Here is a 12991-nt window from a genome sequence, read left to right as displayed (position 1 = left end):
GTGTACTATTAACGAGTGGTTATGTGCAGTATTAATGTTGGCGAAGTTGGTGATCGATTATTCGAAATGGTGGAATAGTCCAGACTGATTTTCTTACTAGGCTACTTGATGCACATTTCCATGGTCACTGTGGCACATAAGTAATTAGTGAAAGTTTCAGATAAAACCAGAAGATGTTCCCAGCTGTTTCTCAAATGCTTTCAAAACAGTTAAATTCTAGTGGAATTAAGATAGTGTATGTATGTATATATATATATAGAAATGACGTGTACGCTGCTCTTTACGTACTGCAGTGCAATCAGAGTGTCAGACAAATGCTGTAAATTTATCGGTATCGAAATTATGACTTATCCATTAAGGTTTATGATCCTCACTTTCGGTTCGCTCAATGAGAAAAACCACCAACGCAAGAACTAACACCATAATGTCTATAGTAATAACGGTCCGTCAGCCAGGCAGCCTTCAAGCCCATAACAATGAACCTACCTGAAATTCGCATGCACGGCTACATCCGGAGATTGTGATCCACCTGCGAGATGTACTTTCTGAGCTCATAACAGCTGCCTCTAGTATAAGATAACTGCAGAAACTATTCTATTCAGTACATTAGAAATGCAATTACTGGCTCCCAAGTATCTATTGTAGCCAGAGGTGACCAGAGAGAACACTAGCTATAATATCCTGGGCTGTTGACACTAAAAAGACGGGAGGGGGGGGGGGGGGGGGGGCGGCACGCTGTACGTGCTTATAATGCTCTCTCTGTGCCCTGTATGGCTGAGTGCAGAGGAGCGCTTGGTCAACACTTTTAAAAAGCAATTTCCCCACTATATATATATAACAGTCTATTCACACAGCAAGCAAAACTAGCAGTTTGGCTCAATAATTTCTTCGCAAAACTATTAAGCTTTGTTTTTACGAGTTAACGTGATAAACGACAGAGCTAGGCCCGATAAATATATACTGGGAGTTTTTCAAAAAAAAAAAAAAAAGCGAGGAGGTTCGGTCACATGACGATTAAGAACCAATCGTTTTGTGGTTTAAAGAACTGGAAAGGGCAGGTTGCAAAATGTAAGAGAAACGGCACACGTAGTCCACATTTTTGGAAAATAAAGAAACGAATGGATCAGAAAATCATGTTCATCAGATATTTTATTTTTAATGCACATTTTGTCAGTATGGCGATAGAGCATTTTGAAGTGACGTATTTAAAAATAATTCCAGGACAAAAAACAAAATCAGATTTAACATAGACATAAATGTTGTTTCTCTACCTTGAGCTCCATGTTACAGCCCTATAAATACTCTAAACTCTACATTTTCTAGACCTGCGCTTTTTCAGCTCAAATACTACATTTACGAATATGATGCAGGCCTACTTAGCTATTTTTGATTATTCAGTAGCGGTGAACTAAAAATATATTTCCTTTTTGTAATTAGTAACATTTATGTTTAGAAATAGGTGATATTTTAAAAACGGACAATGAACGTGTCAATTGGCATATCCAATTGCAGTTGTTAAAAACCATTGCCAATTTCCACGTAACTGTTTTTGTTCAGATTTTAGAGCACACCTTTGTAAGAAAAGGTTTTGCTGTTTTTCTTTAAATAATGAAGGTTTATTCTGAATGTTTTAGAATACTTTATACTTGGGTACGCTTTGTATTACATCTTCTTATATTTAACATTTGAATTTGGCTCACGAATATAATGTAAGTCTGCTGTATGCTGTATGAGAAGACGCATGCGCACCTTTTACCGTTTGTATCAATGTTGCTTTAACTAAAGAGAATGAATGGGGAGTGATGAGTTGGGTCTATAATTAAAAGTAGTAGTAGTGATAATAATAACATGATCTATTTGCATAATTAGTAATGCGCGTTTTATGACAGGTTACTCTGATACAACAGGCTGGTGTTAATGTTATGCAGTTTTGTAGGCCACCTTGTGAAGAAGCGATTATTATCCTATAGTCTTAAAATGACGCTACAGTTAGACTATTTGACTGTTCGGGAGAATAAAGCAGAGTACAGTCAGTATCTATATATCATCCTTTGTCGAATTACGTGGGGTGTAGTAAAAAAAAAATCTGAAATTGCGGTATAATTCGTTAACCTACATCATTTTGTTTCTCCAAAAACCTATTCACCCTAAAATGCTCCTTTTTTACGAATCATTGCTGCCATCTCTCGGTTATCTCTTGAAATACCAGAATGAAACGAGTTTGGTCATTGTTATAGTCGATGATTTTGACTAATGTGCCTTTTTGTATATGACTGTTAGTGTTAAAGTCTTGCAACGGATGCCGAGAAGCACGATATCGAGCTAGAATGCGTGATGCTGTTGGGTGCTTATTTACGCAGTGATTGACACACACGCGGACACGAAGAGCTCTTACAGAAGCAAGAAACGAGCAGGTTCGAAAAAGAAGTGACTCGATCTATTCTGAAATGTCCAAAGAATCACCCTTATTTAAAACTTTCCCAGAGCAGGTACAACAAAGAAGGAAAGGGGCCATGTACGGAGACTCTAATAAAATGGGGGTATTTCCGCTTGCCTTTTGTGTAAAGAGGTAGAACAACAAATGGATGCGCGTTTTGAAAGTAACCTATTCGAGGCTAAACAGTCATAAACCAATAAAAAGCGAAATTCCAGACAGAAAGGCAGACCGCACAATTTATTGCGCTATCGCAGGACATGCCTTTGAAGTTTGGTTCATCCGCAGAGGAGCGCTGGATTTAGAAAAATAAGTCCGATATGTGGTAAATTATTACTCAGCTTAATATAGACGTATGTGTACAGTAAAGTAATGTCAAAGCTGATTTTTAATTTCCTACTTTAAATACGTCTCGCTAAATAACCTTATTATTTCCCAATCTGATCAACCTGTTATGAAACGGATTACTCAGTCTCAAACTGTAAATTAAAATGTTTATATAATCGATATAAGTCAAACAGGATTTTGCGTTTTTTTTCCGGAACCTTTGAATCAACTGTCATGAGTCCAGCGTCTTTCTTGTGTTTTATTCTCTCACCCTCGAGCTTGTTGCACCCCATAAACAGTTACAGCCGCGATTGTCTTTTATTGCTGCAGATACAACTATAGCAACGTCCTCTGCCAAAATGCACGAGGAGCAACACAGGCCCGTTCACGCTCACTCAGGATGGAAAAATTCGCCACCTAATTGGCAGTTGCTTTTATTTTATTAATTTGTTAGTACTTTGTGTATTAGTGCCATTAGTACTCCATAAGCATTCCCTGATCCTTTAAATATCGCAGAAAAGTGCAGCAATGAATGTGCAGTCCTTTGGCTTTAACCCACAAGCGGAATAGGAAATAAAACACTTATTCTAGTAGAATAATATATTACTACATTAATATAATTACTGTCGTATATGTTTTGATTATTATATTGGAAGCCACTTTTCATTTTGTGCATATTAGGCTAAAAAAAAATCGAGACTATTTGAATAATATTTAGTATAATTGCAGGATAATCTGGCATTGCATTTGAAGGACACAGTTGCATTTTGGTTCATTATTTAATAATTATTCTTAAAATAAATAAACATTTCAGTTTCACAGGTTTCACAATAATAAATAACTACTCTCAGGTATTCAGATATAGTAATAACAATAATAAAATGCATACTACAATCGCTACTGTTGTTGACAATGCTATCGTTAGGCATACTACTACTTAAGATTATATTACCAGTATTACTAATACTGAATAATAATAATAATAATAATAATAGTGGCAATTTCACGTTGAAAAAACTATACATACCAAATACCCTATCACAAATCACAAAAATATATTTCGTAAGACATATACGCCCTACTTTAAAATTTGATATAGTCTAAGCCTATAGAAATAAGATGCGCAACTGATTATATTGCTGATACATATCGTACTCAGTTTTTAGCCCGCTGAACGACATATAAGAGGGTATATAACCGCTGCATCCTGTTCGGAAGGGTCTCCGTTTAATACGTAAGCATTCGTATCGACGCAATTGAAGCACATGCACCCGTTTCATTTGCAAATGGAAACAAATTTAAATATAGTAAATACACAAATAATGCATTCACCGCACGAAACAACTCATCACTAACAGAATAAAATTATTATCAGATTTTTACAGAATTCCTGAAAACGAAGCTTACAGTTTACGCCAAACACAAAGGTACGGTCTATATCAAACGATATAATACAAATAGATACGACAAATCAAATACAGATGAATTTGGCGAGTTCAATAATTTACCGCATGAAACCTGTATAAGCTGGGAAACAGATCTGTAAATTTTGCTTATGAAGCAAATACCACATAATAGCCAGTTCTTCATTTTCCATTGTATGCTCTTCACCATTTTGTAGCATCAATCGTCTTTTGGTTGGCATTTATTGATTTTCTTCATCTTCATCCTACGGTTTTGAAACCAGATCTTAACTTGTCTTTCAGTGAGATTTAAGCATCTTGCAACTTCGTATCTGCGATCTCGAGTAAGATACATGTTAAACAAAAACTCTTTCTCCAGCTCCAGAGTCTGGTGTTTTGAGTACGGGCAGCGCTTTTTTCTTGTGGACCTTGCGTGAAGCCAGTTGGACACAGGATTATCTGAAAAAGGGGGATCGAGAAATGAAACAACAAATCCAGTGCCTTCTAATGGTAAATTCTGATGCTAACATGAATAAAATACCGTACATTTTTATTTATAGCCAAACGATGGCCAATATGACGCAACGGCACCTTTCATAATATTGGCTGCGTATAACCTAAAAAGCCGGTATTGGTAACCGGTGTCACAAAGTCTGGTATCCCAGTGAAGGTTTGCATATCGCGGTCAACTAAAGTAAACACTTCTTCGACCGAATAAATGTAATAGTTACGTATTGTAGTTACGATATCAACATAAAACGCAACGATTTCTTTGGTTTAAGTTTACAAAGATTTCATTAAAGTGATGGTTTAGGCTACATTTCAGGTAACGCGCTGGACGGAAATATTTCAGATATATATATATGATATATATATATATATATCATATATATATATAGTAAACTGTTTTAAAAACCAATGCACTTGCACGGTGTACTCACTGGAGTCGATGTCTACCTTCTCCTCGGTGGAACCGCTCTCTTCAGTTGGCTCGGAGGAATTGCTGTCGCTGGGGATTTTTTCTGTCACGACTCGGGAAAATCCCGTCGAAAAATCAGACAGAACCAGCGTATTCGATTCAAATGTAGTGCAATCTCTTCTGTCGGGCAAAGGTTCAGCTTTGACGTGATAATGCCCGTTTGTCTGTAGTCCAGTAAAAGGCAGCGATCCAGTAGACGGTTCCAACAGCCATGATCTCATGTATACTCCTTCAGAGCCGACTGTCTGGCCCTGTGGAATGGCGTACGGCTGGTATATAGAGGAAACGCTGCTTGGATGCTGCTCAGGCACTGGGGCCCAGGATGCGCCGAATGGAGATGTTTTCGCTGGGTACTGGCACGGATCGAGGTCGCTATGGTCATTCAGGACAGGCTGCCTCGCATGCTGGAGCCCTGAACTCGAATGGTATCTGGGCACTAAAAGGTCCTCTGACTCTGGAACCGTGTGATTGTCTCCAAAGTAACCTAATGCCCCTGACGCTGACATTTTAGAAACATGGACTTGCACAAAAACACAGAAAAATGCACTGTACTATCAACACAAAATAATCAGGATCTACTTGGCCTCAGTGAGACCTGCGGTTAGCCAGGAGTTGAACGTTATCTGCTTTGTGATTGGGCAGAGGAAGCACGTGACCCCAAGGCACAACAATAAGAATAAATCTGCTCCTTCATTTCAAGATGTTCTTTGTTTTGCTGTCATTTTTGCAAAATCGTATAATTTTATGGAAACAAAACAGATGAGAAAATAAATGTGTGTTAATAATGCCGAATCAGATGCACCTTTGCTGGATGGATTGATAAGTGCGTTGGAAATAGTCGGGAGAAACCTTCGTACGAGGATTGCCATCTTTCTCATACAAAAAAATGGCATCCACTTGATACTTAATCAAAATGCCTCTTTTAAGCCTAGCATGTTAAATTTACTGTAACAAAAAGTGATTCATTACTGTAGTTCTGTAAAAATTAACTGGGCCTATTCACATTTTCCTATAAAAACATTACTTGATTTACCAAATCCAAAATTACAATTATTATTATTGTTAATAGTAATATATGTGCGCTACTGGGTCTGTGTGCAAAGTCTTAATAAATATTTATTAATATATAGAATATTATATGCGTTCATGCGTCTATAAATTGTATAATAAATACTTTATGGACGTAGGAATGAACAGTATTTATCTTGTCCTGTATTGTATTAAAGATACTGTAATATGCAATAACTTCTCCGATTTTCTTCAATTCCTTCACTGTGTTTATCTTCAGTTTAATTAAGTTATAATTCGTAGCTTTAAAAACCATATAGGCCTTTTTATATATTAATCTGCAAATGGCTATACGCACGTTAGACATAATTAGAAGTACGGTTGCATATAAATTTATACTTAACACCGAATGGCATTTTAAATTCAGTAAAAATAAATGTGATACATTTAAGAATTTGGTTTTAGCCATTAGTAACCAAACCCACTTTGAAAAAGTACGGTCCGCCTAAGCATCATTTTATCGTCCATTCCGTCACTGTTTATTAGAACCGAGCGGCAAGTCTGCACATTTTATAGGACCACGATTAATTCCTGTTTACTGCTACAGGATTTTTTCCTTCCAGAAGGACAATCTAAAAAGCAGGACAGCGCGCACAGACACGGGCGAGTGGAGCAAAAAGTTCGTTAAAAACTGTGGCATATAGCCTATATATATAGCGCGTATACATACCACGTAATGCTGTTTATCACAAAGTAAAAGCGACGGCTATAGCCCCAATGCTAGTGGTGTTACATTATCCTCCGGCAGACAACAGACTGATCTAAATATCGGCAATAAAAGCTTTCTTTTATGTTAACCTTAGTGGCCAGCAAATGCATCCGGACCTCTAAGCGCGAGCCACTGAGGTCGCTGTTACGCTCACGGCTCCGTCGAGACTGCAGTGATCGTAACCTAGGCCTTGCAAACCTCTTCTTTAAATCACGCAACAACCAAAGCAAGCTAATTCCAAGCCCACCCCCCTTCGTTCCTTTTCAAGGACCATGCCCAGCTTATTTACAAATGTGGTACGACAACGTGAAGGCAGAATTAAAGTATATTTTGTAAATCTGCGTCGAAATCAGCTGCAAATGTCCACAGAATATTTAAAAATAATGGTACGGATCTAGGCTATTAAAAGCAAATGGGACAAGGTGGAATCACACTAACTTTTAAATTGTAGATAAATAATATATACCACGGTATACAGTCGATGGATCGATCATTCGTTTTTTAGACGATTGTGAGCTCAAGGTATCCAATAATAACTTCTATAGGCGTGGCATTGAACTGGGAGTAATTCAGACAGTTTCGTGTTGTGGCGGTAAGAACTGGAGCCAAACAACATGAAACTACCTAAATCACTCGACAGTACCCTTGATTCCAAAAGAAAAGAAATACCTCTCGTTGCAATAAAAAAGAACGTTCATTGGTGAAAATGAAAATACATGGATATCTTAAGAGTATTAAAATCGAATGTAAAAAAAAACTAGCCGTAGTCGATATTCACATTACAATTACTTAGCATAACACGAAACAATTTCCATATTACACGAAGGAGACATTGGCATATTTAAGATCAAATCTAAGAATTTCCGAGCTGAGTACTACTCAATCAGGTATTCATCTGCTTTGCTGCATAAATGAAAATCCTTGTTAGAGATGATTGACCTCCATCGCTCTTTGTAATACTGAAGTATTCCCACTTATTTAAAATATCAATGTTCAACAGACCAAACGAAAAAACCATACTCTTGTTTAAATAGAATATAAGCTACATAACATTGGGCCTATGAAGAATAAAATGGGGCAAATATACTATATGACTATAGGTCAATAGCAAGTTATAGTTATTTAAAAGCTTTACATAATGAACAATGATGAAATAGAAACATTAAATGTATGATCATCATTAAACTGAATTTTCTTTATTAAAGCAACATAAATTCATTAACGTTTCTAGAGAAACATCTGGATTTTATTTATTGTCACCACACCACAATAAAACATTTTCACAGTACATACTGGATATATATTCCGCCCTTTATATGCCACTTACAATGAAAATGGCTGGAAAGCAAACAATTTGCTTTGATGTCGAAAATATTTTTTTATCGCTTAGTAGCAATAGTGTATGTAAAATATCTATCAGTCTCACAAAATGGGATGATCAGGAAAATCTGCACAATTTGTTTCAAATAGGTATGTGTAATAAAAGTTGTCCACGACAATGCCATATCTCCGCAAATGTGCAGGTAAAGATATATATATGTTATATTCAATGTTTTTAAATGCTTTACAAACAAATTTCATAATGTTTGGGTGACTCATGCACGGTTAACATTGAAGGGGTTTTGTGGTCAAGTCCGCCCGAAATCCTAGACACACAAGTCATTTTTGACGACGGAATTTCTTTCCTTCTTTCTAATAACTGAATGGGTCCACATTTTCACAGAAATTTGACATATTTTTCATCTATATATTCCAACTTAAAATACACGTTGTTTTTTTGTAAATCACCAACATGCAGGCACTCAGAAAAGTCATTAATCAAATACTTCCTGCACAATCATTGTGCAACCGAAGACAGTTGTAAAACCGGATTTAATACTTCGCGCTGACGACGAAAAAAAGGTCGTAGGTTCCTCACGGAAAATTAAAGTTGGTTGTAAGATCCCGAATCCTATTTTCCCGGCTCATTTTCTTCAGTTTCATTCTGCGGTTCTGGAACCAAATTTTAACTTGTCTGTCGGTCAAGTGGACGCTACGGCTGATCTCTAGGCGCCGCTCACGAGTCAGGTACATGTTGAACAGGAACTCTTTTTCGAGCTCCAGAGTCTGGTGTTTAGTGTAAGGACACCGTTTCTTCCGTCCACTCTTCGCTGTTAGCCAGTTAGCTGCATTTTCATCTTTCGTGTGTCCTAAAGAAATTTAAAACAATACATCAGATGCAGGAACTGTAATTTTGCGGGTCCCGCAGAGTCAATCACGGGCCTGTACTCAGCTTGAACTTGATATTAGTTAGATGGTTATCAAATTTTATTTTTCAGACGATGAGCAAAACAGTTACAATATGAATTCGGACTGTTTCTCATTTTCACGTCTACAAAATGTATTATATTTAAACGCTAGGTAATTAGAAATGTTAATCCGGCTGCCTCATTCTTCCCAGAAACAATGTTGCAAAACAAATTCGCATGATTATATGTATAGTAGCGCAGTTGAAAACTGATTTTGACCTTCATAATATTTCATTAAGTTGACTGTTACGAAACTATGACAGTCCACATAATAATTAATAAATTATCGTGATGTTTTTTTCCTCGGACCCTACAAGTAACATTATTTAGAAACAGCCAATTGCGAAAATAATTGATTTTTATAAAATTATTAGTTTGTGCCTTTTACCTCTACAATTAGGCCTGTAAATTTAAAATGATGATAAATAGTACAGTTGCCTTGTTTACCAAATATAAGATTTAGGCCTATCTAAACTCTGCAATTATAAGACAAATAAACGAACCGCATAGCGCTTCATGTTCAGCACGTTTAAGGATATTTATTTCAGATATTTTTAGAGGCAGATGTAATTTAAAACATCTAATAATCCTATTGTTTTAGAATAATGTATCCCTGTTAGTTGTAATAAAGTGTTAGTCCCGAGTGACTTTGTGGTTTAACAAAAGCCATAGTAATAGGAACAGCATGTATAGTTTCGCAATATGCAGATACTTATATACCGAGCATAGTTTATCGTTTCCAAATTTTAACTAATTTAAGCATTTTAAGTCCGATTATTCAACTTCCAAAATAAAGTGAAACTGCCCATCGAGACGCAAATAGTCTCTTGTTAGAACATTTAAAGTAGAGTTAAAGTAAACTAAAACTAAAATTGCAAGGGCTAAATTGTTTTTCTTGCAGCAATGAAAACTCACCGGGATCACACATATATTGCCTGTAACCATACCTGCTAAAACATGCAGTGACGAAGACGGATATGGGCACACCTTTATGGCCGTGTACTACTCACCATTTGTGATCCCCTTTGGACTTTCTTTGCAATTTTCTCGGGGTTCTGGAGAAGGTGACTCCTCAGTCGAGGAGGATACGCCCGTTTCCTCGTCTTTTTGCCTGCCTGGCAAACAGCTGGAGGAGCCATCCTTGTTATCCCTCCTGGCAGGCTCTACCGATGTAGAGGAGGAAGGCGGTGTGTCGAAGTGAACGGGAGGTTGTAGTGTAAAGTGTGACGAATTTGACTGAACATCGTGATAAACCTTAGAAGTTGCGTAAGTCTGAGATAGGCGGAAGTAACCAGGTATCGGGACCATGCCACTATCGCTACTCGGACACGAGCCCGATGATACACCGGAGTAGCAGAGGTCTTCTGTATGTGAAGGTGTTGCAGTCTTACCCGATTCATAGATGGAGTACGTGTTCTCTTCTTTAATGTTAGGCGAGAATGAGCATGAGGTGACCTGCTGAACGGACTGATCCATTCGGCACGACCGCGCCGTGTCCAGCCATACTTGCATTCCCGGCATATATGGGTTAGAAGCGGGAACCATGTTTTGACAAGCTGCTTCGTTTCGTTTGCTCAGTCCTGGGAAAAATCCACAGTTTGGTAGTCCATAAGGCAAATCCGAACCAGGAGGAAAGTACACGCCGCCGCCTTGGTAGTAATCTCCACCGCTTTCAGTTCGGGTGCTAATTAAGGAATCTACCAAAAATGAGTTCCCAGCTGGGCTGTCTGAGCATGACATTGTTGTGGTAAAATTTCACTAGGAGCAGATAACAGTTTGTGGCTGACATTTCTTGAGCAAAACATGCTGAATAAGATTACAGATAGCTCCCCTTCACTGTGCTCATTGATAGCCAATTGAAAGCCGAGAATGCTGGAGACCCCGCCCTTGAAAAAGCACGCAATGACGTGGACACATCAATCAGAGCTTTCAGTAAAAATGAAACAAAATCTTAAGTTTTATTTCCCATTGTTAGCGTTTGAAATAAAAGATATGGCAAAAGACACGTGGGTGTACATTTCACTTTACTGAAAACGGTGTCAAAACGTAAACATGACTCTGAGCATGGGTGGTGAGAGAAGGATTGAATCATTACTGATTTTAATTAGCACAATACAGTATGCAAACGCTTCATATATATCATCAATCTATATCAAAGTCCATATATTGCTAAACCTAAATATGCAAGAATATTTCAAATAAGTGCATATAGTGTGGTAGATTTCGAAACCACAAATCGTCTAACCGTTTACGGACAACTAAAAATCAACCCAGAACGCAACAAAGCGAGAATCTGTTATCTAAATGTAATAATAGTAATTTTAGTCTTAATATTACGCACTGATAACCGGCTTCCATTTTGACATAATAAATCAGTGATTTCCTGGCAAGTAAGCTAAAAAAAATAAAAGCTGTTTTTCTTAGTGTGTTCTTTGATATCATTCTGCGGCATACATATTTAAGTTTAACTTCCCCCGAGAACAGACGTATACGCTTGTCTCTTGGCCAAATCCGTGCCACATCCGCTACTTGCAGGTAGCCTTTCTCTATATAACGTTCTATAATCTGAACTTTTGTTTACATTTTTTTTTCTATGTAATCCTATGTAGGAAAATGTACTTCATGGCTTTATGAAAGAAAAATAGCATGTACTTTACCCCTAATGCGACTTTAAAGTTAAAGAATCGTTGTTTTTATTACAGAGACAACATAAGTACCTATGGGTGCTTTGAAATTACACAGTAGCAGTAATTTTACTTATGGCTTTACTAAACTGGCTACTTTCTTGGCAATTTTTAACTCTCCTTTGACCTGTTATGCAACACGAACGAGTGACACCCTGCAGAGGACAATTTTTCGTTTGAAATAAGAGCTTTATATGATACGAACGGATCAGAATATATAAAAATAGATTTACATTTGTGGTTGCTAAATTTATATTTACGAGCATGAATTAATTACCTTCAACAGGCCCACGGTTCATGTTACTCACTGGCTATATAATATATCCACAATATTATTTTAACAGCGTTTTTATTGTCGCGTGTATGGCTATTGGCCTATATCCTGTTGTAGCAAAGCTTCCGTCATTTGCCCAGTATTTTTTGCGGTAGCATTCGTAGGCCTAGTATTTTGATGCCCTTACGTACAATAATGTGCCGTTTTATTACATCCAGCGGAAGCTTTTATTTTTCACTGGAGACAAAGCCTGTGGATATGGCTATTTAATCGTTTTGTTCGTTTTTATTTCCTCAATACTATCTTTTCATGCTTCTATAAAACGTATGATTTAAAACTGTTCTTTTATGAAACATGCCGGTTGTGACCGCTTGTAGGAAACAGAGGACTATTATAATTTTATACCAAAAGCAGGCAAGAACTGATTCACAGCGCAAGCACGAAGTGTCAGGAAACTAATGTTATTTTACGTTAAAATAATTTCACAGTTTAGTTATAATGTGTTTACATTTATACACGCATACAATTATAAATTGCTGAATTTCTGCCACGAATGGCGTGTGACTTTTGTATTTATTACACTTCATATACGTGAAAATAAATTACAAAAAAAACATCAGCGCTATGATTTAAATCCGGCAAACAACCTATGTAATATATAGCACTTTACCTGATCGTTATCTAAAAAATGCACGTATCCTGCACAATATATGATTTATAAACAATGTTTCATATTTGTAAAATACATATATAATTATGCTTCATAAAACCGAAAGCATCAGTTGGATTAACTTATCCAAATTCGTATTTATATAGAGTTAAACG

The 12991-nt window shown here is 37.0% G+C and overlaps 2 protein-coding genes across 2 annotated transcripts; both read right to left on the bottom strand.

Annotated features, from left to right (window-relative positions):
- Positions 1 to 1131: 1131 nt before the first annotated feature.
- Positions 1132 to 7969, bottom strand: hoxa9b (homeobox A9b). The gene is made up of 2 exons (XM_023802593.2): positions 5106 to 7969; positions 1132 to 4623 (listed from the first exon to the last, which is right to left on the bottom strand). The coding sequence occupies exons 1-2, from the start codon at positions 5647 to 5649 to the stop codon at positions 4385 to 4387; spliced, it is 783 nt and encodes a 260-aa protein (XP_023658361.1). The 5' UTR covers positions 5650 to 7969; the 3' UTR covers positions 1132 to 4384.
- Positions 7970 to 8089: 120 nt separating this feature from the next.
- On the bottom strand, positions 8090 to 10997 carry hoxa10b (homeobox A10b). The gene is given in 3 exon segments (XM_023802591.2): positions 8090 to 9109; positions 10219 to 10964; positions 10966 to 10997. Coding segments are annotated over 3 exon segments (1053 nt in total). The 3' UTR covers positions 8090 to 8834.
- Between the last annotated feature and the right edge of the window lie 1994 nt (positions 10998 to 12991).

Source organism: Paramormyrops kingsleyae, chromosome 9 (genome assembly GCF_048594095.1).
Source record: "Paramormyrops kingsleyae isolate MSU_618 chromosome 9, PKINGS_0.4, whole genome shotgun sequence".
In the NCBI taxonomy this organism is placed as follows: domain Eukaryota; kingdom Metazoa; phylum Chordata; class Actinopteri; order Osteoglossiformes; family Mormyridae; genus Paramormyrops; species Paramormyrops kingsleyae.
This window is presented reverse-complemented; position numbering and strand designations above follow the sequence as displayed.

Bases quoted from the DNA above. Each gene is read 5' to 3' on its own strand.
- hoxa9b (XM_023802593.2), bottom strand. From the start codon at position 5,649: ATGTCAGCGTCAGGGGCATTAGGTTACTTTGGAGACAATCACACGGTT. The intron at 4,624-5,105 runs GTGAGTACACCG...CCCCTTTTTCAG, and splicing joins GAAGGTAGACATCGACTCCA to ATAATCCTGTGTCCAACTGG.